The following is a 26,094-nucleotide window of genomic DNA, read 5'->3' as shown; positions in this document are numbered from 1 at the left end:
ATGGGCTTCACGCCAGCACCTATACTCCACTGCGCTCTAGGAGGTTCTAGGCAGGTCTACTCCCTCGCCAGGGTGGTCTCCTGAGGGACAGGATTCACAGTATCGTGAATGTACTTAGTGCCACTGAGCTGTGCACTTCTAAGTGGTTAAAATGGTAAATTTTATGTTACGTGCATTTTAGCACAATATAAAAAAGTAAAAAACAAAAAACATTCCTGAGTGCCTCCTGAGGACCTGGAGACACAGCAAACAAACATTGGCTGAATTCACTGTACACAGGGACGAAATATAAATCAAGACTGCATGATGACGTCAAAGCGGGTCTCCAAAGCATTTCTATCAGAAGATCCCTTTGTGGGGCACCTGGGTGGCTCAGTGGGTTAGAGCCTCTGCTTTCAGCTCAGGTCATGATCCCGGGGTCGTGGGATTGAGCTCCTCTGCTCAGCAGGGAGCCTGCTTACCCCTCCCCCATCTTGCTCTGCCTGCCTCTCTGCCTGCTTGTGATCTCTTTCAAATAAATAAATAAAATCGTTAAAAAAGAAAAAAAGACCGCTTTGTGGGAGTAAGACAACTGGCAGGCCCTCAGCCATCCCCCACTAGCTCCTGCCCCTGAGACCTTCAAGAATGAAGCACTCAAATACCAACAAAACATATTTCAAATAGTTTAATTTTAAAAATATTCTATTCAGTGCTAAAATATGTCTTCACTCACTGTTGCCCATTTCCATTTTCTTAAACTTTTTTGAACAAAAAATAAAATCACAAAGTTCAATTAAACATGCAAATTTCAAAGAAGAGGGAACTTTCTAGAAAGTCTGAGCTGAAGGAGTACTGGGGGGGGGGGATGGGTACTGTTGTCAGAACCTCAAATCCTCACTGGGGCAGAGTCTGTGGCAGGAGGCAGGGGACCGCAGAGGAGCAGGGGATGCTGGAATGCAATGTACAGGTGAGAACCGGGGAAAGCTCGGTGTGTTGGGGGAAGAGGATGGTTACAGCAGGGCACAAAGGACCGTCGGCAGCCGGAGAGCCCACGAGAGGCAGGACAACTCAGGAATGGGCAGAAGCGCCAGGACAGCAGGAAACCTATACAGACTTTCCCGCCCTCGTGTAGAGCCCTTCCCTTCCCTCCAAAGTCTCTACCAGGCCTTCTCCCAAGGCAGCTTACAGGCCCCTAGCAGAATAGGAAGGTTCATGAAAGTACAGTCTCCATTCAAGTTCAAGTAACCTAGGCACTCTCTTCTCTAGAGGGCGCCTTCCACATCTCTTTCCTCCTGTAGAGGCGCCAGCAGCTCAGTCCAGAGGTCCTGGAGCAGAGACTGCTTGCTACCTGGAGGTGACAGATGGACCTCGGGATGGCTGCCGCTCCAGCCTCCTTGGGGTGCAAAAAAGACAGGAGTGCTCCTCTTCTCAGGAGCAAGCGGACACAGGTGCCAGGGACGGGAAGATGATGCCACGACCCCAAGTCCCACCTTCCAGCCCAGAAGGCTCCTATGTGCAGGCTCTGGACCCCAGTGCTTGCCCTTACCCCAGCAACAAAGCACGGCCAGAACCAGAACGCAATAAATAGAGGCAGGGGGCCAGGAGGCGGAGCGCGCCAGGACGGTGCTAGCTTTCTGATGCTGTCTGCGGCGCTGCGGGCTGGTCCCCGCAGAAGCGTTTCAGGGGCGGGGCACCGGAGTCTTCCTCTTCCTCGGCAACCTGGAAGCAGAGCATGCAATTATAATAGGGCCTCCCCTCTCTACTAGAACCTCCCATCCACCCTAACTGCAGCCCAGAAGCCCACCCGCAACCTTCCTGCAGACAAACTCCATCCTCCACCTCATAACCGGACACGCCAGTTTCCCTTGCTGCCTCCACACCCTATACTCAATGCTATAAAGTCTAATTCATATCAATAGAGTCCCTTTTAAAAAAAAAAAAAAAAGGAAAACCCAAGGCGCCTGGGTGGCTCAGTGGGTTAAAGCCTCTGCCTTCAGCTCGGGTCATGATCTCAGGGTCTTGGGATCGAGCCCCGCATCAGGCTCTCTGCTCAGCGGGGCACCTGCTTCCCACCCCCCGCCACCTCTCTGCCTGCCTCTCTCCCTACTTGTGATCTCTGTCAAATAAATAAAATCTTAAAAAAAAAAAAAAGCAAAACTGGAAAACCCAAAGTGTTCCTTACCTGTGTTTCTAGTGGAACTGGTTCTTCCTTCGTGAGGGTGGGAGGTTCATCAGCGACTTCTGAGGCAGGCAGGGAGGGCTCTGAAAAAGCAGCAAGGTCAGGGGCCCTGGCTGGCTCCATCAGTTAAGCATCTAACTCTTGATTTCAGCTCAGGTCGTGACCTTGTCGTTGTGAGATCAAGACCCGTGTCAAGTTCCACGTGGAGCCTGCTAAAGATTCTCTGTCTCGGGACACCTGGGTGGCTCAGGTGGTTAAGCCACTGCCTTCAGCCCAGGTCATGATCCCAGGGTCCTGGGATCAAGTCCCACATCGGGCTCCTTGCTCCGCGGGGGGCCTGCTTCTCCCTCTGCCTGCCTCTCTGCATGCTTGTGTGCTCTCTCTCTCTGATAAATACATAAATAAGATCTTTAAAAAAAAAAAAAAAGTTCTGTGTCTCCCTCTCCCTCTCCCCGCCCCTCTAAAAAAACAAAACAAAACAAAAACTAAAAAGGCAGCAAGATCAGTCCAACTGCAAGGCCTCCTGCCTCAGGCTGAGGGAGCTTCCCTCAGAGCCACGCTGGTGAGGCCGGCACTGGCTGGGGAATCAACACATGTTATCAGAAGAAATGCACCAGATACAGTGGGAAAAGCATCATTTGCGAAGTCAGGGGGCATGAATCTGGAAACCTCGGTTCCACCAGTTACTGGCTATGCGACCCTGGACAGGCCATTTAAGCTTTCTAAGACTCCACTGCCTCGTCCGCACAGCGGAGACTACACTGCTATTCCCCGCGGTTTCAGAGCAGCACACCAGGCATCGACAGGAAAAGTGCCTCGCACAGAGCCGGCCGCTCGGGCATGCTGCCTGGTCTCTTCTTTCACCCCGCGAGCAGGGAAGACACAACCCTTCCCCTCATAAGCCCACACTGTTAACAAATAGCTCAAGGCTGCCAGGCCAGAGGCACCTTCTCTAACCTCTTCCTCCAAAGAAAAGAAACTTCAAGAGTACAGGCCCCTCCAAGACGCTCGTCCTGGGCCAACTGCGACTCACCCTCGAGGATCTCCTGGCCCAGCGTCGGGGGCTGGGAGTCGTCTGTGCGGAAGTCAGACGTGTGTGCTGGGCTCAGGGACTCACTCTGCTGGGGGCTGGGGCTCGAGTTGGTGCTGCTATCCACCTTGAGTTGATAGACATCGGACACCGAACTCTGGTTGCTGTTTTCATCTGAAAACAAACATGACAAAGGCAACAGCTGAGAGTAGTCATTTTTCTTGAAGGAAACAGTTCACAGCAGAGGGCCGGGTGCCTCCTCAGGCAGCCATGGGCACAACCAAATGGAATGATCGCTGCCCAGACGCGCCCTGAGCCAAAGGCAGAACAGACGAAAGTAGGGCAAACAGTCACCAGTCTGAGTTGAATAATCTAAACATTTTCTTTTTCATAACATACATTCTAAGCACCAGAGGCAGCCAGAATCTTTAGGTTTATGCAACATTTAAATTTCAGGAAGGTCAGGATAGGCTTGGCAATCCCTTCTTTATTACCCACCAATTAGAGTCTAGACGTGGTATTGTCTCACGTCCAATGGAAGGGAGGGACGCAGCTGTGCCCTCAACCTTTCTCAACACGGGGTGAGTAGAAAATGCTAAAGTCTGCGCGGCCTTCTTGGCTATCTCAAGGAAGGTGGTGGTACTGGCAGGTGGTCACACAGGCCCTTCAGCAGCCCCGGGGGCCACCTGACCGCCTGAGGACCGAGAAATTCCCACCTGGGAAGGTCTGTCTGAAGGCTGCAAGTCACCCCCTGACGTCCTCCCTCCCCGGCAGCCGCTGGTCCCCAGAGCTGACCCGTCCTACTGCTCTGACATGGCCGTTAATTCCTTCCACTCCACCACCTTGGGGCAGGCCTCCGGCTCTCGGCCCGGCGCCCCGCCACACCCCGACGGCCGCTCCTTCGGTCTCCTGTTCTCCCACCTGCCCTTCTCACCGGTGCCGGGGGGATCACTCTAAATCCTCCCGTGGCTCCCTGCTGCCCGGAGGATACAATCCAAACTCCGGGGCTTCCCCAGGGCAGGCACAGATGGCCCTATCACAACCTACAGAATCTCGTCTGACCTCCAGGCTCACTGCCCACCCATCGTCCAGCTGCGCAGACCCGCTTCACGCACAGGTGTCCGGCAGGACTTGCTCTTTCCAGTCTTCCTGGAAAGCCCCAGTACAGAGCACTGTTCAGCTCAAGCACCACGTCCTCTGTGAGCCTGTGTCCCAGGCTCCCTTGGGTGGAAATGACCACCTCCTCTATCACGTTTCTGTTGTATCCCACGCACACCCACACTCATTATTTTACACGCCGATTTCCTTCTATTCCACGCTGTGCAGGCAGGCTTTGTGGCTCACTCGTCCTGGGACCTCCAGTGTGCTACCCAGTACCTGGCACACAGTAGGCGTTCATCAAATGTTCACGGAATGAAAGGGACGGGCGGGATGGTGGCCAGATTGGGGAAAAGGGCCTTCATATGTCTCCCAGAGCTTTAGTGATTACTGGACACCCCAAACATAGCTAGAAACCCGTTCCCTGGCATTCCCCTTCCTCTGTCATACTCCCTGACCTTGGGGAGTGGATACCTGCAGGCTCCCAGTCTTGTTCCAAAGGGAAAATCGGAAGCCCTGTCTAGTCTTTACTCCCACAAAGACCAGGATCTTCTACGCTAAAACAGAAGCAGCATTTTACTAGACAAAGAATAAAGCTCTGTCACTTCTGAGCTCAGGCAAACACTTCTTCCCTGAGCATCGGCTTCCTTCGATAGGGCTGATGATAACCGCCTGCGCTACATCACAGGCTGAGGTAAGGATAAAAACAAGAAACTCCAGGGCAAGTCCTTCTGAACAGCAGCCACCACCCCGGTGTGAAGCTAGTACGGGGACCGCAGGGCCAACGCAGGCGGGACGTTTCCTGAAGACTGATTCAGGAGGTGGAACTTGGCTGAAAGTGGACAGGAGAGGCCCCGGCTTTGGGCGGCCTACTCCAAGGCACTATCGTCATAAAACACACCATCTGAGAAGAGAGCTTCTGGGCCAGAAAGCCTAACACGGGGTCTGTCACTTACTGGTTATGTACCCTGAGATACAGAACTTCACCCCTCTGAGCCTCGGTTTCCCCAAATGGAACACGAAGCTCCGATCATCTGCCTTGCACAGTTCTTGTAAGGCTTCAAGGAAAAGACTTGATGTAAAGTGCCAGCAAGATCCCAGTAGAGCAGCAGGCACTGAAGGGGCACGTGGAACTATTCTTCCCGTCACGAATGGGTTCAGAGCTAAGTGCTGCTTTTTCCTGCGAGGAAGACAGAAGGATGCAACTCACCCTGGAATTCAAGAAGAAGAGAGGAATTGGCTGAGGCATCAGAGGGAAAGCCATTAGGTTCCCGGGCTGCTGAACTGTTCGATTTTGACTTTTCTTTCTAGAAAAGGAAAAAAAGAGGAATGTGACAGAGCCAAGCAGGAGACCCACAGAGAGGGAGAAGGGTGCTGTGGGAGACACCACAGAGGTCTGGATTAGGACTGAACAGGAGTGACGACAACAGTGTGAGGATTTAGGACCCAAGGAATAACAGAATTCTGGATAAGGTGTCCCCAAGCCTCAGGGTCTCTGCTCTTTCTTGTAAAACGGATCCTGCCGGTGCTAATATCGTGACTCAGAAGGGAGAGGCAGACACGCGGGCTGCCACTAGCGCTCCCTGCACTTCTCTTCTGCTTTCTGCCCTGAGCCGAATGCTCTACCCCACCTATCCCTATGTGGAGGGAAGAGAAATACAGAGTACCCATTTGAGGATTCCTGTTCTGGTAGCACAGCAGGAAAAAGGAAAAATGGGTCTCTGATCGGACCCAGGAAAGAGTCGCTTTATACGTAGGCAAGTAGGGACAGGACAAAGAGGCCGCGCTAGCCTGATCACTGACCAGTCAAGCCATCCACCCAGAATGACCACCCCATGTGCACCTCTGCCTGTAACACCATTTCCGTCAAGCACGATGTAGGTTACACACGTGGGGAAACACAGGGCAAAGGTAAGCACTAGCTTGCGAGGAGTGAGCCCTAAGGAAAGGAAATAAATCCATCCAAACACTTCCAAAAGAGAGCACCCCAACAGCCCAAAGTTGAAATCTGGGAGAAAGCTCAAATTTACTATTTTATGCTTTTTATACATGTCTATTTGTTATACATAAATCTAATTTTTGTTACTCTCAAACCCGCCGTCAATCAGCTGCACATTCACGAACCACTTTCCCTTCACTTTTTTCATACGCAGACATGATTTTAACGCAATCACACTTCACACTTCACCACAGAAACTACAAAAACACGATTTAAAAAAATTTATCTATTTGGAGAGAGCATGTGCTTGAGCGGGGCGGAGGTCAGTAGGAGAGGGAGAGAGAATCCCAAGCAGACTCCACACTGAGCAGCAGAGCCCGAAGTGGGGCTCGAACCCACGATACTGCGATCATGACCCAAGCCGAAACCAAGAGTCGGACACCCAACCAGCTGAGCCACCCAGGCGTCCTGCTGAAAACTTTGAAATATACACTACGTAGAGTTTGTGCCAATCTACTCTCTGGTCAGTGATGTCCCTGTCCCTCAGATCCTTCCCACTTCTTCACCAATTTGATTGTCATTTCCCATTTTCCTAATCTGGCAGGTCTATACTAGGTCCTTAGAGGATGGCCCTCTACCACGGACCGCTGGAGGGACGATAAACTCGGGGGCCTGAGCCAACACTGGGAGAAGCCCTTGGGAGACAAAGGGAGCTGGGTCCCGGGCAGGGAGAACTGGAATTAGGCAAGGGCCAGGGGCTTACATGTGAGAACTGGGTTAGGGCGGGGAAGGACTTTCTACCAGTGCCCGCGACTCCCCATTCACAAGCCCAAGAGATTTAACTGCCTGACCTTGGGCCCCTGTGGGTAATGGGACCACTAGAGCCAGGACTGGATGAAAAAATCAAAAGTGGTAGCAGAGCTGCCCTAACTTTCACCCACCAGCTCCCTGGGGCTGGCAGGGACCAGGAAGGACAGCAGCTCCCAGACAAAGGCAGCACCCAGGAGACTGGTACTAGGGAACTCCCTGGGAGGGAGGGGAGGAGGGAGCAGGGGTGAGGGAAGGGCTGAATCCTAAAGCTCACGCAGTGACCTAAATTCACCGGGAGGAAGGAAAACCACAGGCCGGGCTTACATCCACCCTCAGCTACATAGCGCTAACCAAGGCAGCTCAGAGTTCTCAGGAAATAAGAAATAAGTGCACAGAAAACACTAGCGACACTGGAAGAAACAAGCACCATTAAAAACAATAAATAGAAGAAGCTATACTAGAAGGAGGAGGCTAGGAAGACATGAGAATTTACATAAAACCGTAAGTCTCGGGGCGCCTGGGTGGCTCTGGTGGTTGAGCGTCTGACTACTGATTTTGGCTCAGGTCATGACCGCCAGGTGATGAGACTGAGCCCCTCACTGGGCTCGGGGCCCAGTGTGGAGCCTGCTTAGGATTCTTTCTCTCCCTCTCCCTCTGCCCCCTAACCCCCCCTCCACCCCAACTCAGGTGTGACACTCTCTCTCTCAAAAAAATATGAAAAAAAAAATTAAAACATAGTCTCCTCAGAAAGATAAGGATGCTGGAAAGTTGTTTTGAAGAACCACCAATTGAGGAAATTTGGTATGGTTAATGTAATTGTTGAAAATAAAAATGAAGCGACAGAGTCTAGTAGCAGAAATAGATACAGCTGAAAACAAGCAAAACCTTGGTTGAGAAATCAAGAATACATGAGAAAGAAAGAGATGAAACAAATGATAAGAAAAGGAAAAATAAAGAAGCTAGATATCAACATCACAGGATAGTCTTACAGAAGTCCTGGGAGAGCAAAGACAGGGAAGAAATTCCAGAAGTTTCCAGGAATGCAAGACCACCTAGGAAGAATCCAGAAGAATTAGTGTGACACTAGATTGTTCAACAGCAACACCAGAAGCACAACAATTGAGTAATAGTTTCAAAATGCTGAAGGAAAACCTAGAATTTCAGACGTGGGTAAAATAATCAGTAAACATAAAAGTGAAACAAAGATATTTTCAGGAGTAAAAAGATACTTTCAGAAAGTTTTCCCCACAAAAGCTCTCTCTGACAAAACTCTTGGAAGGTATGTTGCAGCAAGAAAAATGAATCTAGGAGAAAGCTATGATAAAATAGGTGCAAAGAGTATATAATATGTCACATTTACTTTGTCTAACTCAGCAGTGACTAAAACAAGAAACTTCTGTAAGAACTGAAATATCTGATCTGAAATTCCAGTCAAAACTGAGGACAGAGGGGCGCCTGGGTGGCTCAGTGGATTAAGCCGCTGCCTTCGGCTCAGGTCATGATCTCAGTGTCCTGGGATCGAGCCCCGCATCGGGCTCTTTGCTCAGCGGGAGCCTGCTTCTCTCTCTCTCTCTGCCTGACTCTCCGCCTACTTGTGATTTCTCTCTCTGTCAAATAAATAATAAATAAAATCTTTAAAAAAAAAAAAAAAAAAAAAAAACTGAGGACAGAGTAGGGATGGAAGTAGGAGAGGAGGGAAGGAGTAGCGGTTAAAAATGTGTTACGGGGGGCGCCTGGGTGGCTCAGTGGGTTAAAGCCTCTGCCTTCGGCTCAGGTCATGATCTCAGGGTCCTGGGATCGAGTCCCACATCGGGCTCTCTGCTCAGCAGGGAGCCTGCTTCCTCCTCTCTCTCTGCCTGCCTTCCTGCCTGCTTGTGATCTCTGCCTCTCAAATAAATAAATACAATCTTAAAAAAAAAAAAAAAATGTGTTACGGGTGTTACCAGGTTCCAAGGGTAATGCAGACTTTGATAAGCTTCATACATTGACATGGAAGAACAGGAAGTAGAAGTCTTATTAAGTTAGAAGTAGGTAATAAAAAAATGAAAACAGAATGCAGAACTTTCTAATCAGCAAAGAAAAGTTTGTCTAGCCATTATGAGGCAAAGAGAGAAAAAAAAAAGAGTGTATTATGGCAAAACTCCTTGTGCATATTAATAGAATTTTTAGGTGGTCAAACTTCCCCAGCCGTCCTGGCCGCTAGATGCCACACAAGCTATTACAAACACACACGGTAAATACATAAGTTCTGAGGCAATTTCTAGGAGACTCCTACTAAAAATGACAAAATTCTATCTGCTCATCCTTCTGCTCTGCTGGTTAGAGCCTAAATGTGTAGAATAAATGGCTGGATCTTGACCTCGGAATACAAGGTCAAAACTGGCTCAGAGGAAGGGGGAGTTACTTAATGGTATAGAGTTTAGTTTTGCAGGATGAAGAAGCCTAGAGAATCACTGCACAAGGTGAACGTACTTAATACCACTTAATACCACTGCACAAGGTGAATGTACTTAATACCACTAAACTGTACATGTAGACATAAAAAAACACTGTATATTTAAAAAATGGTTAAGATGGTAAATTTTATGGTACGTTAAACTAAAATTAATTTATTAATAATTCTCATTATTCTCTTTAAAGTTAAAAAAAAAAAAAAAAAAGGAGCAGAAAGCCTGGAAGAAACCTGGGCCCCTGGAGGTTTCTGGGGCAGAACCACACCAGTTCCGGAATACAAGCTTCTAAGCACTAGCCATAGACGACTAAGAAAATGAGTAAAATAAACTTCTTAAACCACTGCTATCTTGAGTTTTCTGTCACCCACAGCGAAACCTAATGCTAATACACCCAATAAACAAAAAACACGAAACAGGTTACAGAAGAGAATTTCAAGACACACTAAACCAAACATAAATCAAAAGAAGACAGAGTAGAAATTGTAATATCAAATAAAATCGAATTTGAGGAGAAAAAATTGGGGGTATAAGGGACAAAGAAGGACATTATATACTGGTAAAATGAACACCAGGTCAAGATGACATAATAAGGGGCGCCTGGGTGGCTCAGTGGGTTAAAGCCTCTGCCTTCCGTTCAGGTCATGATCCCAGGGTCCTGGGATCGAGCCCCACATCGGGCTCTCTGCTCAGCAGGGAGCCTGTTTCCTCCTCTCTCTCTGCCTGCCTTTCTGCCTACTTGTGATCTCTGTCAAATAAATAAATAAAATCGTAAAAAAAAAACCAAACATGACAAAATAATAACAATGGCATAATCGTATAAATACATCAAAAACAGTTTCAAACAAAACATGACAAATGACCCATCAGCCGTGAAGCAGCAAATATATCAACAATTTCACACACCCTTCTCAGAAACATAATAGGACAAAAACACAAAACAATAAGCAATGATACACAAGATTTGGGTTAACATAATAAATGCTTCAATTGTTTAAGTCATACCTAGAGAATATATTTGTTTTAATCACAAGTGAGTGGTCTGAAAACCAATCATGTACCAGATAAGATCACAAAAAAAGTCCCAATAATCCCAAAGAACTAATATCCTATTAATTCAATAAAATCAGTACACCAAATTTAAAAAGATAGTTAAAACATCTCATATCTAGAAATTAAAAATCATTCTATTAGTGCTTGCCTTGGTAGCACATATACTCAAAAAAAGAAAAATCATTCTAATAAATAAACTTTGGGGGCGCCTGGGTGGCTCAGTGGGTTAAGCCTCTGCCTTTGGCTCAGGTCATGATCAAAGGTTCCTGGGATCGAGTCCCACATTGGGCTCTCTCCTCAGTGGGGAGCCTGCTTCCCCCTCTCTTTCTGTCTCTCTGCCTACTTGTGATCTTCGCCTGTAAAATAAATAAATAAAATCTTAAAAAAAAAAAGAAAAAAGAATATCACAAATAACTTCACACCAGCACATGTGAAAACTCTTGATCAGTGTTCAAGGTGTCACTGGCATTGGAATGGGCCAACTAATTCCTCATTATACAAGACTGAGCCATCCACTGCCAAAAGTTTAGCATTACTGGCCAACTAAAAAGTGCCCTGCCCCATTTCTAAATACAACTGGGAAATGAAGAAAGGTGAGGACCTAGCATCGAGACTTATTAAAGAACCAATGGCCTATTTGCAATGGATAAATTTCTAGGAATACATAAAAGGCAAAATAAGTACCAAAACCAGAGATAACCGAAAAGCATCAATCACCATTAAAACTACCATGATGATAATGAAGGCCCAGAAAGTACTAAAGATGACATCTACCAAACTTTCTCATTTTCACCAGTTGTTCTAGAAATCAAGAGGGGAAATTGCCTAATTTATTCAGGAGGTGAATGTAATCTTAATACTATAACAAGGTAAAGCTAGGATAATAAAAGAAAATCTAGACCAATTTCACTTAGGAACCAATGTAAATATCTTAAATGAAGTATCTGTGAATTGAACACTGCATTCTACGAGGCGGAAAGAAAGCATATCCAAGTAGAATTTCTCTCTCTCTCTCTTTTTTTTTTAATGTATTTATTTGACAGAGAGAGATCACAAGCAGACAGGCAGAGAGAGAGAGGAGGAAACAGGCTCCCCGCTGAGCAGGGAGCCTGATGCTGAACTCGATCCCAGAACCCTGAGATCATGACCTGAGCCGAAGGCAGAGGCTTTAACCCACTGAGCCACCCAGGCGCCCCTAGAATTTCTCTTATGCATACGAGAATGTAAAAGTTTCAACATCAGAAACTTTATTATATAATTCACCCTACTAAAAGATTACAGATTAGAGGAGGAAAATGGCATGAACATTTCAGTAAATGCAGGAAAGGCAGCTGGATAAAGTCCAACATCTATTCATAATTTTTAATAAATTTTAGGAAACTAAAATGAGGAGGGAATTTTTATTTTGATAAAGGCTATTTTCCAAAAAACCTACAGCAAGAGAGAAAATCTGTCCTACTTAGTATTAATACTAAATTTAGTATAATTTAGTATAAAATATATACAAGTCAATATAATTTGGTATAATTTAGTAGAATAGTATAAATAAAAATCTCTCTAGCCCAGGACAAAATAAGTAACAAAAAAAGAGAATGGAGAGCTCAAAAACAGACTAGATATGAATATGGTATACAACAAAGATGATATCACAAATCAAGAGAGAAAGTAAATAGTAATAGTAAACAGTATTAGGGCAGATAGCCCTCTGTGTAATGGAAAATTAAAATTAGATTCATATCTCCATCATTAACAAAAAAAAATACAAAACGTAACAGGAGATGGAGATGTCCTTTATGATCATGCAATGTAGAATAATTCTGAAACAAGACTCAAGAAGCAAAAACCTTAAGAAAAAATTGATGAATCTGACACAAAAAAATGAAAGGCCTATTATCGATAAAGTTATCAGAGAGGCGACATGTCAGACAGAACACCTGCAGAGTAACAATCTGACCGGAGCTTTCTATATCTAGGATACCAACAAATCCATGCAAATCAAAAGGTAAAGACAGGAGACCCAATACAAAAGTAAGCAAAAGAAATCAGAGAAGACGATATTTAAGTGGATAAAAAGGAAATCTGAAGAGATGAAATCATTCACCTCACAACAAGTAATCAGGAACACGGGAAATAAAAAAGACAACTGGGGCGCCTGGGTGGCTCAGTGGGTTAAAGCCTCTGCCTTCGGCTCAAGTCATGGTCCCAGGGTCCTGGGATCGAGCCCCGCATCAGGCTCTCTGCTCCACAGGGAACCTGCTTCCTCCTCTCTCTCTGCCTGCATCTCTCCTACTTGTGATCTCTGTCAAATAAATAAATTAAAAATCTTAAAAAAAAAAAAAAAGACAACTAACAGGATGGCAGGACTGATCGTACCATATGCCAGTGAAGTTGTAGAAGCCGGAAGGCCCTGGCACTCCTGGGGAAGTGTACTAACTACACTGGTGCAGCCCTTCTGGGGAGAGATCGGGCAACAGCTGTGTTTTTGTTTTGTTTTGAAGATTTTATTTTTTTATTTGACACAGAGAGAGCACAAGCAGGGGGAGCAGCAGGCAGAGAGAGAGGGAGAAGCAGATTCCCCATTGAGCAGGGAGCCCAACATGGGGCTTGATCCCAGGACCCCAGGATCATGACCCGAGCAGAAGGCAGAAGCTTAGCCAACTGAGCCACTTTGGGGAGCAGTTATTAAAAACAATTGGTATATACACCCTTCATAGCAATCCCACTCCCGGGCATCTACCCCACAAGTCATCCAGAAGGATGCTCTGAGGTTTGGTCACTCTAGTCATCTGTGCTCCCAAAAAGCTGGAGGCAACACACAGAAACAGAGCCACGCTCAGACACTTGAAATATGGCAAAGGGGCGGGTGGTGGCTGGGTGGCTCCGTTGATTGGGCATCTGCCTTTGGCTCAGATCATGATCTTAGGGCCCTGGGACTGACCCCCATGTTTGGCTCCCTGCTCAGTGGGGAGCCTGCTTCTTCACCTGCTACTTCCCCGGCTTGTGCTCTCCCTCTCTCTCTCAGATGAATAAGTAAAATTTTAAAAAAGAAAGAAAGATGACAAAGGGGCTCTAAAGAGTAGGAGGAAAAGAACAGTCTTTTCAATAAATGGCACTGGAACAAATGCACATCCAGGTGGGAAAAAATGAAATTGGGCTCCGACTTCAAAATACACAAAAATCAATGCCAGGTGTGTTGTAAAGGGAAACTGAATAATGAGCCTGTAGAAGACTATATGGAAGATTACCTCTGTGGCCTCGAAGGAAGAGGAGAATTTAAACATTTCAAAGTACTAACTGTAACAGAGAAGATTATTTTGTCCACATTGAAATTAGCAACTTCCGTGACTCAAGGCAGCCTAAAGAAAGTGCAAAGGCAGACGTGGAATGGAAAAAGGTCTGCCTAGTAGAGAATCAATAAAGACTTTGTGTCTAGAATACAGGGAATTCCTACAAGTCATAAGGAAGAAACAAGCAAATGGATGAAAGAGACACTTCCTGAAACAGGAAATCGGAGACGTTCAACCCTAAACGTTGAAAAGGTGCTCCATGTTGTTAGTAATTACATACTTAGTCACCAAGTTAAAAGCACAAGTTCCTTACCTATAAAAAACAATACCAACTGTTCATGAGGATGGGGAGTCATGCGAACTCTCCTATTTCTGGTGGGAATAGAAAGAGTTCGGCATGAACGACTGTAAGTTGACACAGGCAGACTCCGAGACCCAGCAATTCCACTGCCAGGAACATATCCTAGGAAAACCCACGTATCTGCTGACCCACATAATGAATAAGAATGTTCACAGGAGCATGATTTCTGGGAATAACCCAAATAGCCATCTACAGGAGGACCCGAGAGGTAACTCATGGTCCGGGCCCATAATAAAATCCCACCCAGCACTGGAGAGGGACAAACATCGATCAATTTTACAAACATTACACTGTGCAGAAAAAGACACACGAAACAGATCATTTATGATGCTGTTTATATAAAGTTAAAGAGGGCGCCTGGGTGGCTCAGTGGTTTAAGCCGCTGCCTTCGGCTCAGGTCATGATCTCAGGGTCCTGGGATCGAGTCCCGCATCGGGCTCTCTGCTCAGCAGGGAGCCTAATTCCCTCTCTCTCTCTGCCTGCTTCTCTGCCTACTTGTGATTTCTCTCTGTCAAATAAATAAATAAAATCTTTAAAAATATATATATATAAAGTTAAAGAAGTGTTTACAGGGATGCCTGGGTTAAGCTGGTTAAACTGGTTAAGCTGCTGCCTTCGGCTCAAGTCATGATCCCAGTGTCCTGGGACTGAGTCCCACATCCGGCTCTCTGCTCAGCAGGGAGCCTGCTTCTCCCTCTGCCTCTGCCTGCCACTCTGTCGGCCTGTGTACTCTCTCTCTCTCTGACCAATAAATAAATTAAAAAAAAAAAAGAAAGAAAGAAAGAAGTGTTTACAAATGAGCAGAGAAGTGGTAAGAGAAGCAAAAGTAGGAGAAAGACCCTTGGGCCCGCGAGGGGAAGTTGGGACGAGTCCAGCAGAGGTCTCTCGGGAAGTTGGCAATGCTCTATGTTTTAACCTGCGTGATTTTTACCAGGGTACTAGCTTTATGTTTCTTCCTTATGCCATATATTTAGGACTTACATTCTTTTCTGTGTGTTTTATTTATTTATTTTTAAAATGTATTTATTTGAGAGAGAGTGAGAGGCAGTGAGAGAGCGCGGGAGGAGAGAGGGTCAGAGGGAGAAGCAGGCTCCCCACGGAGCTGGGAGCCCCATGTGGGACTCGATCCTGGGGCTCCGGGATCACGACCTGAGCCGAAGGCAGTCGATTAACCAACTGAGCCACCCAGGCGCCCTCTGTATGAGTTTTAAATCTGAGCTTTTTGAAAACAATTTGGGAACACAAGTTGGAGACAATCTGGGTGTTCACCACGCGGGGAAGGTGTAGGTGAATGCGGTCACTGCGTGTAAGAGAACACAATGCAAGATGCAAAGGCAGTAACTCTATTTACAGTTACAGAAACTCGGACGGTTCTCAAAAACAAGGCTGAACAAAAGAAAAGAAACAAGTTTTTAGCACAATGCTCTATAAATTTTAAGATACAAATACCATGCAATGCAATGTACTTTTCTTTCCTTCTCTTTTTTAAAGATTTATTTAATTGAGAGAGAGAGAGAGAGAGAGAGAGAGACGGAACACTTAAGAGCACATGAGCAGGAGGGGCAGAAGGAAAGGGAGAGAGAATGTGAAGCAGATTCCACACTGAGTGCAGAGCCCAGGGGGCTCTATCCGCCCCCCCGCCCCAGGGTCCTATCTCACCACCCAGAGCTCACGACCCAAGCAGAAACCAAGAGTTGGACGCTCAACTGACTGCGGCACCCATGTGCCCCAGCACTATGTGGCTTTCAAGAATACACTGCTATCCACATAAACCCAGGGAAGAGGGATTCGAAAAGTCTATACATACATAAAACACGTATAATACACTATAGCGGATAGCTAGGCAGGTAAGAGCAGCAGTCAGCAAACTTTTTCTTACGGTGCCAGATAAGAAATATTTTAGGCTTTGCAGGAGTTTAGGTCTTATGGCAACTATTCGCCTCTGCTGTTACAACTCAAAAGCGGACACAGACGATGAGGAAACCACTGGGCATAGCTGTGTTCCAATAAAACCATATTGACAATCACAAGAAGCAGGTCTGGGCTGTGGTTCACTAAGCCTTGGAAAAAAAGGAAGGGTTAAGAAAAGGGAATGAAGGGGGAAAATAATACAGAAAGAGAGGCTTGGCATGGATCGACCACCTCCAAGGGTGCCTTGAAGTACTTTCAACTCAATTTTGGATAATAAATTCCTTTATAATTAAGAGACAACCAAGGAAAGAACCAAAGGAAATAAACGGTACCTTTTTGTTGTTTTGATTTTCTTCCACACTTACCTCCTTGCTGTCTGTCACAGGAACCCATTTAAATATCCTAAGGGACGTGTCACCCACGGTCACCCACTTTTTCTCCCTGAAAGAAAAACACTTCTTAAAACCGATAATGGAACAGATTTTTTGCTCATGTGATTTGCTACTTCTCAGTGGATCATTCCTTCAATCTTTTTTAATATTTTTTAAAATTTAAGTTTATTCTATTTCAGTCATGTCTACACTCAACGTGGGGCTCAAACTCACAAGCCCAACATCAAGGGGAACATCCTCTCCTGGGCCAGTTAGGTGCCCCAATCTCCTTCAATCTTAAACATCTTCTAAACTTCTTTCCATCAAATTATACCTGTATCCTACCTTGCAAATCATCCCTTCCAGAAAGACTTCCCTATCAAATTCCTTTGGCTCTGTACCCCCTACTACCCTTTTCTCAGTGTACCAAAGCCTTTTTTTTTTTTTTTAGAATTTATTTATTTATTTGACAGAGATCACAAGTAGGCAGAGAGGCAGGCAGAGAGAGAGAGGAGGAAGCAGGTTCCCTGCTGAGCAGAGAGCCCGATGCGGGACCCGATCCAAGGACCCTGGGATCACGACCTGAGCCAAAGGCAGTGGCTTAACCCATTGAGCCACACAGGCGCCCCCCAAAGCCCTTTTTACCTCACACACTACATCCGTACTGAGTACCAGCACATTTTCACACTCAGGTATCTACCTGGAATTATTTCTTTATTTTTCAAAAAGTAATTCAGGGGCACCTGGGTGGCTCAGTCAGTTAAACTGCTACCTTCTGCCCAGGTCATGATCCCAGGGTCCTGGGATTGAGCCCTGCATAGGCTCCTTGCTCAGCTGGAACCCTGCTTCACCCTCTCCTCCCCACTCGTGCTCTCTCTCTCAAATAAATAAAATCTTGAAAAAAAAATTAATTCAATTCCACTAGTATTTATAAAGCCCTATTACACAAGGCCCTACAGGAGATAAAGAATGTATAAGACATGGTCCCACATAGCAGCACATAGGACTAAAAAACTAAGTAAGGGCATCATCGTGATACATGGTGATAAGTAAGTTGAGAAAAGGGGCACCTGGGTGGCTCAGTGGGTTAAAGCCTCTGCCTTCAGCTCAGGTCATGATCTCAGGGTCCTGGGATCGAGCCCCACATCAGGCTCTCTGCTCGGCAGGGAACCAGCTTCCCTTCCTCTCTCTGCCTGCCTTTCTACCTACTTGTGATCTCTTGTCAAATAAATAAAATAAAAATCTTTTTAAAAAGGGGGGGGGGAGTGAGAGAAACTTTAAAGCATCAAATCATTGTAGTACTTATAAAAAAAAAAAAGGAAGTTGAGAAGAAGGCTGAAAGACTGGGCTATGGCATGGAAGGAGAGTTCCTAGGACCTCTGTGCAACTGTGGTTGAAACATGATTCCACTTAGAAATAACTGCAGCGGGGCACCTGGGTGGTTCAGTGGGTGAAGCCTCTGCCTTCAGCTCAGGTCATGATCTCAGGGTCCTGGAATCGAGCCCCACATCGGGATCTCTGCTCAATGGGGAGCCTGTTTCCTTCTTTCTCTCTGCCTGCCTCTCTGCCTACTTGTGATCTGTCAAATAAATAAATAAAATCTTAAAAAAAAAAAAAAAAAGAAAGAAAGAATTGCAGGCACAGGACGGGGTGCTTCCAAGCCTTACAATGGTTTCTGAAACCTTAAAGCAAAGACTGCTTTAAGGTTTTATCTTACAGAGAAAGCTACGTTTGAGATAAGCCTTAAAAAAATTAAGGCTAGGGACGCCTGGGTGGCTCAGTTGGTTAAGCAGCTGCCTTCGGCTCAGGTCATGATCCCAGCGTCCTGGGATCGAGTCCCACATCGGGCTCCTTGCTCAGCAGGGAGCCTGCTTCTCCCTCTGCCTGCCATTCTGTCTGCCTGTGCTTGCTCTCTCCCCCTCTCTCTCTCTGATAAATAAATAAAATTAAAAAAAAAAAAATTAAGGCTAAAAGAAATTTTCCCCATTTGGGGACATGCAAGTGACATTCTTGAATAAGAACCAGATAATGGGGGCACCTGGGTGGCTCAGTGGGTTAAAGCCTCTGCCTTCGGCTCAGGTCATGATCCCAGAGTCCTGGGATTGAGCCCCACATCTGGCTCTCTGCTCAGCAGGGAACCTGCTTCCTCCTCTCTCTCTGCCTGCTTCTCTGCCTACTTGTGATCTCTGTCAAATAAATAAAAAAAATCTTTAAAAAAAAAAAAAAAAGAACCAGATAATGGACAAGCAGAGTTGGGGAGCCTAAAAGTTTCAAGTCCAAATGTGAGGTTACAAAAAAGAACAAAAAAAAAGAAAGAAAAAAAAAAAAAAAGGAACTGTTGTGAATGCTGATATTGACGATGCTGTTCAGCAAACAGAAAGAAGAATGAACTACAGACTTAGAAAATCAAAATCCACTCCTGGACAGACCATTCCACTTCCTCCTTTACTCAGCGAATACTACACATGACCCTGTGCTAGACCCTGGGGACACAGGCAGCAAGATGTGCAGACCCTAGATTCACAGAGCCTCATTCCAAGTTGGAAACAGCTCATTCCATAGTCAATCATTAGGTTTGACAACATCAAACTACCCCTTCTATTAAGTTAAAAAGTCAAATACAGGAAATGTCTTATAATTCAATCTAATACAATCGTGGAAAGTTCTATGAAGGGGACCTGATTTAGATTAGGGATCTTGAAAGGTGTCCCTTAAGAAAGCGAGTTTTATGCAGAGCTAGGAGTTAACTAGGCAGGGAGGAAAAGAGGGTAGAGGATGTCAGGCAGCATGTGGCTCCAGCTGAAAGATGACAAGAAACTCCCAGAAAGAGGGCAGTTTGAGGCTAGTCTGGTGAGATGGCAAGGACCATCTGGTCTTTAACCTAAGATCAGGAAGAGTCACGGAAGCCTTGTTTCTACAGCAGGGGAGGGCGATGGCAATATTTAGTCTCCAGAAAAATGAAATCACCCTGAGGGCTCAGTGGGTGGCTCAGTGGGTTAAAGCCTCTGCCTTTGCTCCGGTCATGATCCCAGAGTCCTAGGATCGAGCCCCGTATCAGGCTCTCTGCTCAGCAGGAAGCCTGCTTCCTCCTCTCTCTCTCTCTCTCTCTGCCTGCCTCTCTGCCTGCTTGTGATCTCTGTCTGTCAAATAAATAAATAAAATCTAAAAAAAAAAAAAAAAAAAAAAAAGTTAAATCACTCTGAGAGCAGTGTGAGGAATGGACTGGGTAATGGGGCAAGAGCTGAAGCGAGCTAAGAGTTCCAGGGGAGAGAGGAGGTCATCTGGCCTAGGCCGCTGGGGGCTGGGCGCTGGGGGTGGGGGGATCTGCGGGTAGAGACTGCCAAAAGAGAAAGGTGTGGTGGTTCTTAGGTTTCACCAAAAAATCCTAGATTTGGAGGTGGGAAAAAAAAAATCATTATTTAACCAATATAGAACCCTTATATACGAGATAAGGAACTTGTGGAGAACTGAACAAATAAACAACCCCCCCCCCAAAAAAACCCAGGTAATGATGGGTGGAGGTCTTGGGAAGGAAGGCTTCCTGGAGGGAGCTAACCCCTAACCGGGCTTTAAAGCTCTGACTCGGAGTCAGCCAGAGAAAGGGCTGGAGCAGAGCAGTGGGTGTTAGACGTGAACGGCGTAAACCGTCGGAGTTCCTGGTCCAGGACAGGCGGGCGACTGGCCCCGCAAGGAACAGGACACAAGCCGTTCCCGAGCGAGGGCAGCTCTCCACTCCCTCCCGAGCGCGCAGCACGAGCCTGCCCCGCAGGCTCCGCGCGGCCCAGCACCGGGGGAAGACAGGGGCTCCGAGGCCGGGACGGCCACGCCGGCGCTCGGGGCACATTCCGCGAGCGGCTCTCGGCAAACTTCGAACGGATACGTAGAGCGCCCGGTCCGGCCGGCGGGAACCCCCACGTCAGCTACTGCAGCGGGCAGCTCGGATCGCGAAGGGCTCCGGAGACCCGCGACCGCGGGGAGGAAGCGGCGGGGTCCTGCGTGCGGACCCAGCCCCGCAGCCCCCCGCGCAGCAGGAAGCCCGCAGCCCCGCCGGGAGACGCGCGGCCCGCGGGCAGGTGGGCGGGCCCACGAGCCGGGCGCCCCCCTGATTGGTGGGAGCCGGCGCGCCCTCTGACCTCACGCCGACGCGAGCTGCGCCCTCCTCCCGCCTTGTCGCGCGCCCCCCTCCCCCCAAGCGTCCGCCGGTCGGCTCCCACCCCGCCAGCCAGTCCCGCGCTCCTGTGGGCCTGGGCCGGCGACCCCGGCGGCACCCTGGGGTCCGGCCCCTCACCATTTCCGCACTTTCTCGATGGCCGCCATCACCTTCTTGATGTCGTCCTTGGCCCGACTGCGGGTCTCGGCCCGGACCGACCGGCCCGACATGGCGGCAGCGGGAGCGGCGGGGGCCGGGACACTGCTCCCAAGACACGGGGAATCGCGCGCCTCACGCGCCGCCGCCCGCCCGCCGCAGCAGCGTCACCGCGGCCGTCGCCCCCTCCGTGCGCGCGTGCGCGAGGAAGCGCGCGCACCCGCCCGCCTCTTGGGGCTCGAGGCCTCAGCGCGCCTGCGCGCCCCGCCCCGGGCGGCCGTCCCTGGGCGCCCTGGGAGTCCCCTCGGTCCCCAAGCGGGCAGGGGAGCGCGGCAGGCGGGCGGCACGTGCTGCGGGCAAGGCGAGGTGCGAGGCGCTCCCAGTGGGGTCCCTGGCTCCCAGGGGGCTTGGGGGTTGGCACCTTGGTCCTCTGGCCGTGGCTGCTGCCTTGACTTACGTTTTAGGCCCTTGACCCTAACAGGTGCGCGGTTCTGTCCGCCTGGTGTCCAGCACCCTCGCTTTCCAGATAGCGCTGCTGGGCTCCAACCGCAGAATTTCACACCTTTCTCAAGAATGCCTCCCGAACTTGGCCCACACCTGTTCCCCAGCCGGAGTTCTCGCGTCGCTTTACCTGGCGAACTGACCACTGACCCTTGCAACGCCCAGATCCGACTCAGAGAAGCCCTGCCCTGATCTCAGGTTCCATTTCGCTCTCTACGACCTGGTCTGGTTTAATCCGGTGCCGGTGTCGTCCAAGGGCGATGTGGTCAATGCTGAGGACAAAATCCGCGTTTTGCCTTCCGAGAGCGTCCAGTTTGGAAGAACACGCCGACCAGAAAACGGGCGTTTAAAATGTCCTTTTATAAATGATAGGCTTAAGTAAGTTCAAGGTGCTATGACAGCCCCAATCCACATGAGGGGGGGCGTCCAGAGGCTTTGGGGAGAATAGAACCTTGAAGCTGACCTCTGAAACTAGGGTACATGCGGGGCCTGTGTCCACACGTTGTAGAACGTGCTCTGTAAATATTTGAGTGAATGTTTCATTCTGAGTGCAGCTCCCTTGCTCCCTACCTCCTCCGCCCCACAGGCATTTATTGATGCCTGTGGTATTTAGGGAGGTCGTATAGTAACTGCCTCAGGAGATACAAAGGAGGCAGGAGACCCTTTGCATTGATGGATTGGTAGTGGCTACTTCTCCGCCCTCTAGAGAAACTTCTTTCTCTGTGCCCCAGAGAAATGCCTAGCTAATTCTGAACGTGACACAGTGTCTGTGTTCAGGCTTTCGTGACTGACGAACGTTGTGATTTGACAGGCACATGCTGTCTTGCTCATGAGAGACCCGGGAATAACATCTGCCCGACGGAGGACTGGAAGAGCTGAACCAGCGTGCTGGAGGGACGGGATGATTCTAGAACTAATGGGATCAAAGGTGGCGCATCCGTTTCTTCTAGAACTAATGGGATCAAAGGTGGCGCATCCGTTTCTCAAGCCCCGCTTATCTAAAACAACTCCGTAAGTGCTGCCTGAGCACCTGTTGTAGCTCGGTGGCATACAGGACGCTGTGGGATGCCAAGATGAGTAAGACACTCCCTGCCCTTGAGGTGAGGGAAAGGAAAGCAGGAGGAAAAGACAACACAAGGCAGAGCACGCTACGTGTCATGAAAGAGGCGAGCTCTCTAGGATTCTCCAGTCTGTTCACAGATCCCCCTGGTGTAAGCACGCGGCTCAACAACTCCGGGCAGTTAGACCCAGCTTCCCTCTCATCCTCGTCCAAGTGCTGGCCAGCCTCTCCGCTGGCGTCTCTTGCCTACAGCTTCTCTCTACTCCAAGGCCCACTGCTCCTTCCAGCAGTGAACTAGCATCCTACACCCATCTCTCCTCCAGCCCACCCTGCTAGTCAGCCACTGTCCTCCCCTGCCCTGAAACCCCAAAGAGCTCCCTGTTTTCTGCCCTCATCTCTACTGGAGCTCTCGGCATAAGAGAATGATCAACGTGGGTACCTATCAGCTACTCCCCACGGGCCACACAAATGCTCTCTGTTGACGTCCTTTCCTTTAAAAAAAAAAAAAAAAAAAAAAGCACCTTGGGGCACCTGGGTGGTTCATTGGGTTACATGTCTGACTCTTGATTTTGGCTCAGGTCATGGTCTTGGGGTTCTAGGTTCAAGCTCCGTGTTGGGCTCGATGCTCAGCAGGGAGTCTGCTTAAGAATTCTCTCCCTCTAAAAATACATTATATGTTTATTTTTAAAAACTAATTAAATAAAAAAAGAATTCTCTCCCTCTGCCCCTCCTTCTGCTTTGTCTCTAAAATAAATTAATTAATCTTTTTTTTTTTTTATTATTTGACAGACAGAGATCACAAGTAGGCAGAGAGGCAGGCAGAAAGAGAAGGGGAAGCAGGCTCCCCGCTGAGCAGAGAGCCTGATGCCGGGCTCGATCCCAGAACCCTGGGATCATGACCTGAGCATGAAGGCAGAGGCTTTAACCCACTGAGCCAACCAGGCGCCCCAAATTAATTAATCTTTTAAAAAATTTTAAAAGTTGCATCTTGATATTTTCTAGGTAAAAGCCCTGTGCTAGATGCTGAGGGGGATACAGAGATGAGTCAGCCCAGAACTTCCCTTGGGCATTTGCACTCAAGGCAGTGAATTCTGCTCTCAGAGTAAAAGCTCTGGTAGCCTACAATGCCCCAACTATCCCCACACCTCTTCACCTCCTATAACTCTACCTTTGCTGTCTCTACTCCAACCATACTGGCCTTCTTTGTTCATCTGAAAACACCCAGTAAAGCTCCTGCCTCAGGGCCTTTGCACAGCAGGCCCCCCTTACCTGAAACACCCATCCCATATATATTTCATGGCTCACTCTCGCACATCCTTTGGATCGTTAGTCAGATATTACCTTCTCTCTCTTTTTTTTTTAAGATTTTATTTATTTATTTGACAGAGAGAAATCGCAAGTAGATGGAGAGGCAGGCAGAGAGAGAGAGAAAGAGGGAAGCAGGCTCCCTGCCGAGCAGAGAGCCCGATGCGGGACTCCATCCCAGGACCCTGAGATCATGACCTGAGCTGAAGGCAGCGGCTTAACCCACTGAGCCACCCAGGCGCCCCAGATATTACCTTCTCAATGCAGCCTTTCCTAGCCACCTATCAAAGAATATAGTATCCGTCCCTCTACTCCTTCCACAATTTATTTTTCTCCAAAGCATTTCACCCCCTGAAATACTATTTTTCTTGTCTCCCTTGCGTATTATCTATCCTCTTTTCAATAGTTCTGGGAAGGCCCAGCATGGTCTGTTTCATTTTGTTCAATGATTATCCCTGGTAACATCTAAAACAGAGCTTGGGGGTGCCTGGCTGGCTCAGTCAGAAGAACATGCGTCTTAGGGTTCTGGGAAATGAGTTCACCAACAACGGCCTCGTCCCTCCCAGGGTTGCGCTGAGGACCCAGGTGAGGTGGGGACTGGATGAACTTTGTGAAACTAGGAAGTGCCTCACAGGCACGAATACCTTCCAGTTTCCGGTGCCTGTATTCGGTTTCAGCTAAACAAGACCTGCTCTCTATTTCCTGCTCACCATCCTCCTTTGGAAATCTTTTTTTTTTTTTTTTTTAAGATTTTACTTATTTATTTGACAGAGAGTGAGAGAGCACGAGCAGGGGGAGCAGGAGAGGCAGAGGGAGAAGCAGGCACCCCGCTGAGCAGAGAGCCCAATGCGGGACTCGATCTCAGGACCCTGAAGCCATGACCCAGGCCAAAAGCAGACACTTAACTGACTGAGCCACCCAGGCGCCCCCAAAATACCCACCTTTCAAGACTCCGCCTTCTACACAGTTGCTCCCAAAGCGTGTAATTTCTCCCTTAATCAAACCCCCGGGGCACCGAGTTCGCACGCGTGAGCCCTCTCTTTTTATTTTATCTCCCAAAGCTGAGCTCCTCGCCTGGCTGCTTCAGAGGAGGGCAGGGCTCAAGGAAGCTGGGATGCCCACTGGTTCCAGTCTAGAGCCCTGGGCATCCGTCTCCCACACTGGCAGCTACGAAAACCTGTTGGAAGACAAGCTTTGGGGAGGAAGAGCCTGAACTCTGCAGGAGGTCCTCTCTCTTCCCTCCGTCCTGGGTTGTCCACAGCCCTGTTGAGAGAGAAGACAGTGGACCAGAATCAGGGCCGTCCTTCTGCGAAAGGCACTTGGGAGCTATGCTCCTTTATAAGGCCACAGAGGCCCAAGAACCAGTCCCAAGGAGTAAGGGAATCCTATAGGGGGTTGTGAAGGACTCCCTGTGCCTTTGCAAGCAGGGACAGTGAACCTTCTGGAATTCTTTGAGAGCTCGCTCGTATGGGCTACAAATGGAAAGTTCAGCGAGGGCTTCAAAACATTCCCAGACGGTGGGTCCCTCACGCATTGATAGTGAGCAGTGCCCGGAAGTGAGGAACAAGGAAACAGCCAGGAGGGGAGAGCTGTGCGCTGGGCAAGCTCTCTCCATCCCCGGCCCCGTCCATCTCGCCCACTGCTCTTGGTGGTGGCCCTCCCCAACCTAAGACAGGACGGTGGCAAGAGAAAAAAAGATGATAAAGGCTGCTGGAGTTGATCAACTCTGCTCCAACTCATTCTGGAAAGTGGAGCATACACGCTGGGGTACAAGCAGATTCTGAAAACGATGGGACTTGGCTAAATAGAACTAGTCATTCTTGCCAACAGCTGCCCAGCCTGGAGGGAATCTGACATAGAACACTGTGCCATGTTGGCCAGACCTGGTGTCCGTCACTACAGTGGCAACAATGTTGACCTGGGCACAGCTTGTGAGAAATACTATAGGGGCGCCTGGGTGGCTCAGTGGGTTAAAGCCTCTGCCTTCTGCTCAGGTCATGATCCCAGGGTTCTGGGATCGAGGCCCGCATTGGGCTCTATGCTTGGCAGGGGACCTGCTTCCCTCTCTCTCTCCCTGCCTGCCTCTCTGCCTTCCTGTGATCTCTGTCAAATAAATAAATAAAATTTTTTAAAAAAAGAAAAAGAAATACTACAGACTGCACAGTGGCCATTACTGACCCAGTCCTACTGATATCATTAGAATCATGCCAGTACAGACCGGGGAAAAGAAAATCACACAGAATTTCTCTTTCATCAAACAGCCAGAGGTTGTTTAAAGAGGAAAAAAAAAAAAGAATATGGCCAGTACAGGCTAGTCAGAGGCAGAAAGAGCCCAGGGCTGCCCCCAAGTATGAGGAAAAACACTCCCGCCCCCGCCCACACACACACTAAGAAGCTCGTTAAAGTGCATATTCCTGGGCCCTGTCCCTAAGGCTTTTGTTTTTATTTATTTAT

At 48.2% G+C, this 26,094-nt stretch overlaps 1 protein-coding gene across 1 annotated transcript; it reads right to left on the bottom strand.

Annotated features, from left to right (window-relative positions):
- Nucleotides 1-649: 649 nt before the first annotated feature.
- BCL7B (BAF chromatin remodeling complex subunit BCL7B) lies at nucleotides 650-20,969 on the bottom strand. Its single transcript, XM_045074963.1, has 6 exons — nucleotides 20,757-20,969; nucleotides 16,463-16,538; nucleotides 5,497-5,593; nucleotides 3,192-3,362; nucleotides 2,162-2,241; nucleotides 650-1,698 (listed from the first exon to the last, which is right to left on the bottom strand). The coding sequence occupies exons 1-6, from the start codon at nucleotides 20,846-20,848 to the stop codon at nucleotides 1,606-1,608; spliced, it is 609 nt and encodes a 202-aa protein (XP_044930898.1). The 5' UTR covers nucleotides 20,849-20,969; the 3' UTR covers nucleotides 650-1,605.
- Nucleotides 20,970-26,094: the final 5,125 nt, after the last annotated feature.

The sequence above is a fragment of the Mustela putorius genome, unplaced genomic scaffold (assembly GCF_011764305.1).
Source record: "Mustela putorius furo isolate JIRA1106 unplaced genomic scaffold, ASM1176430v1.1 tig00000139_pilon_pilon_pilon, whole genome shotgun sequence".
In the NCBI taxonomy this organism is placed as follows: domain Eukaryota; kingdom Metazoa; phylum Chordata; class Mammalia; order Carnivora; family Mustelidae; genus Mustela; species Mustela putorius.
The sequence above is the reverse complement of the archived record's forward strand: the minus strand, read 5'-3'. Positions and strand labels throughout refer to the sequence as shown.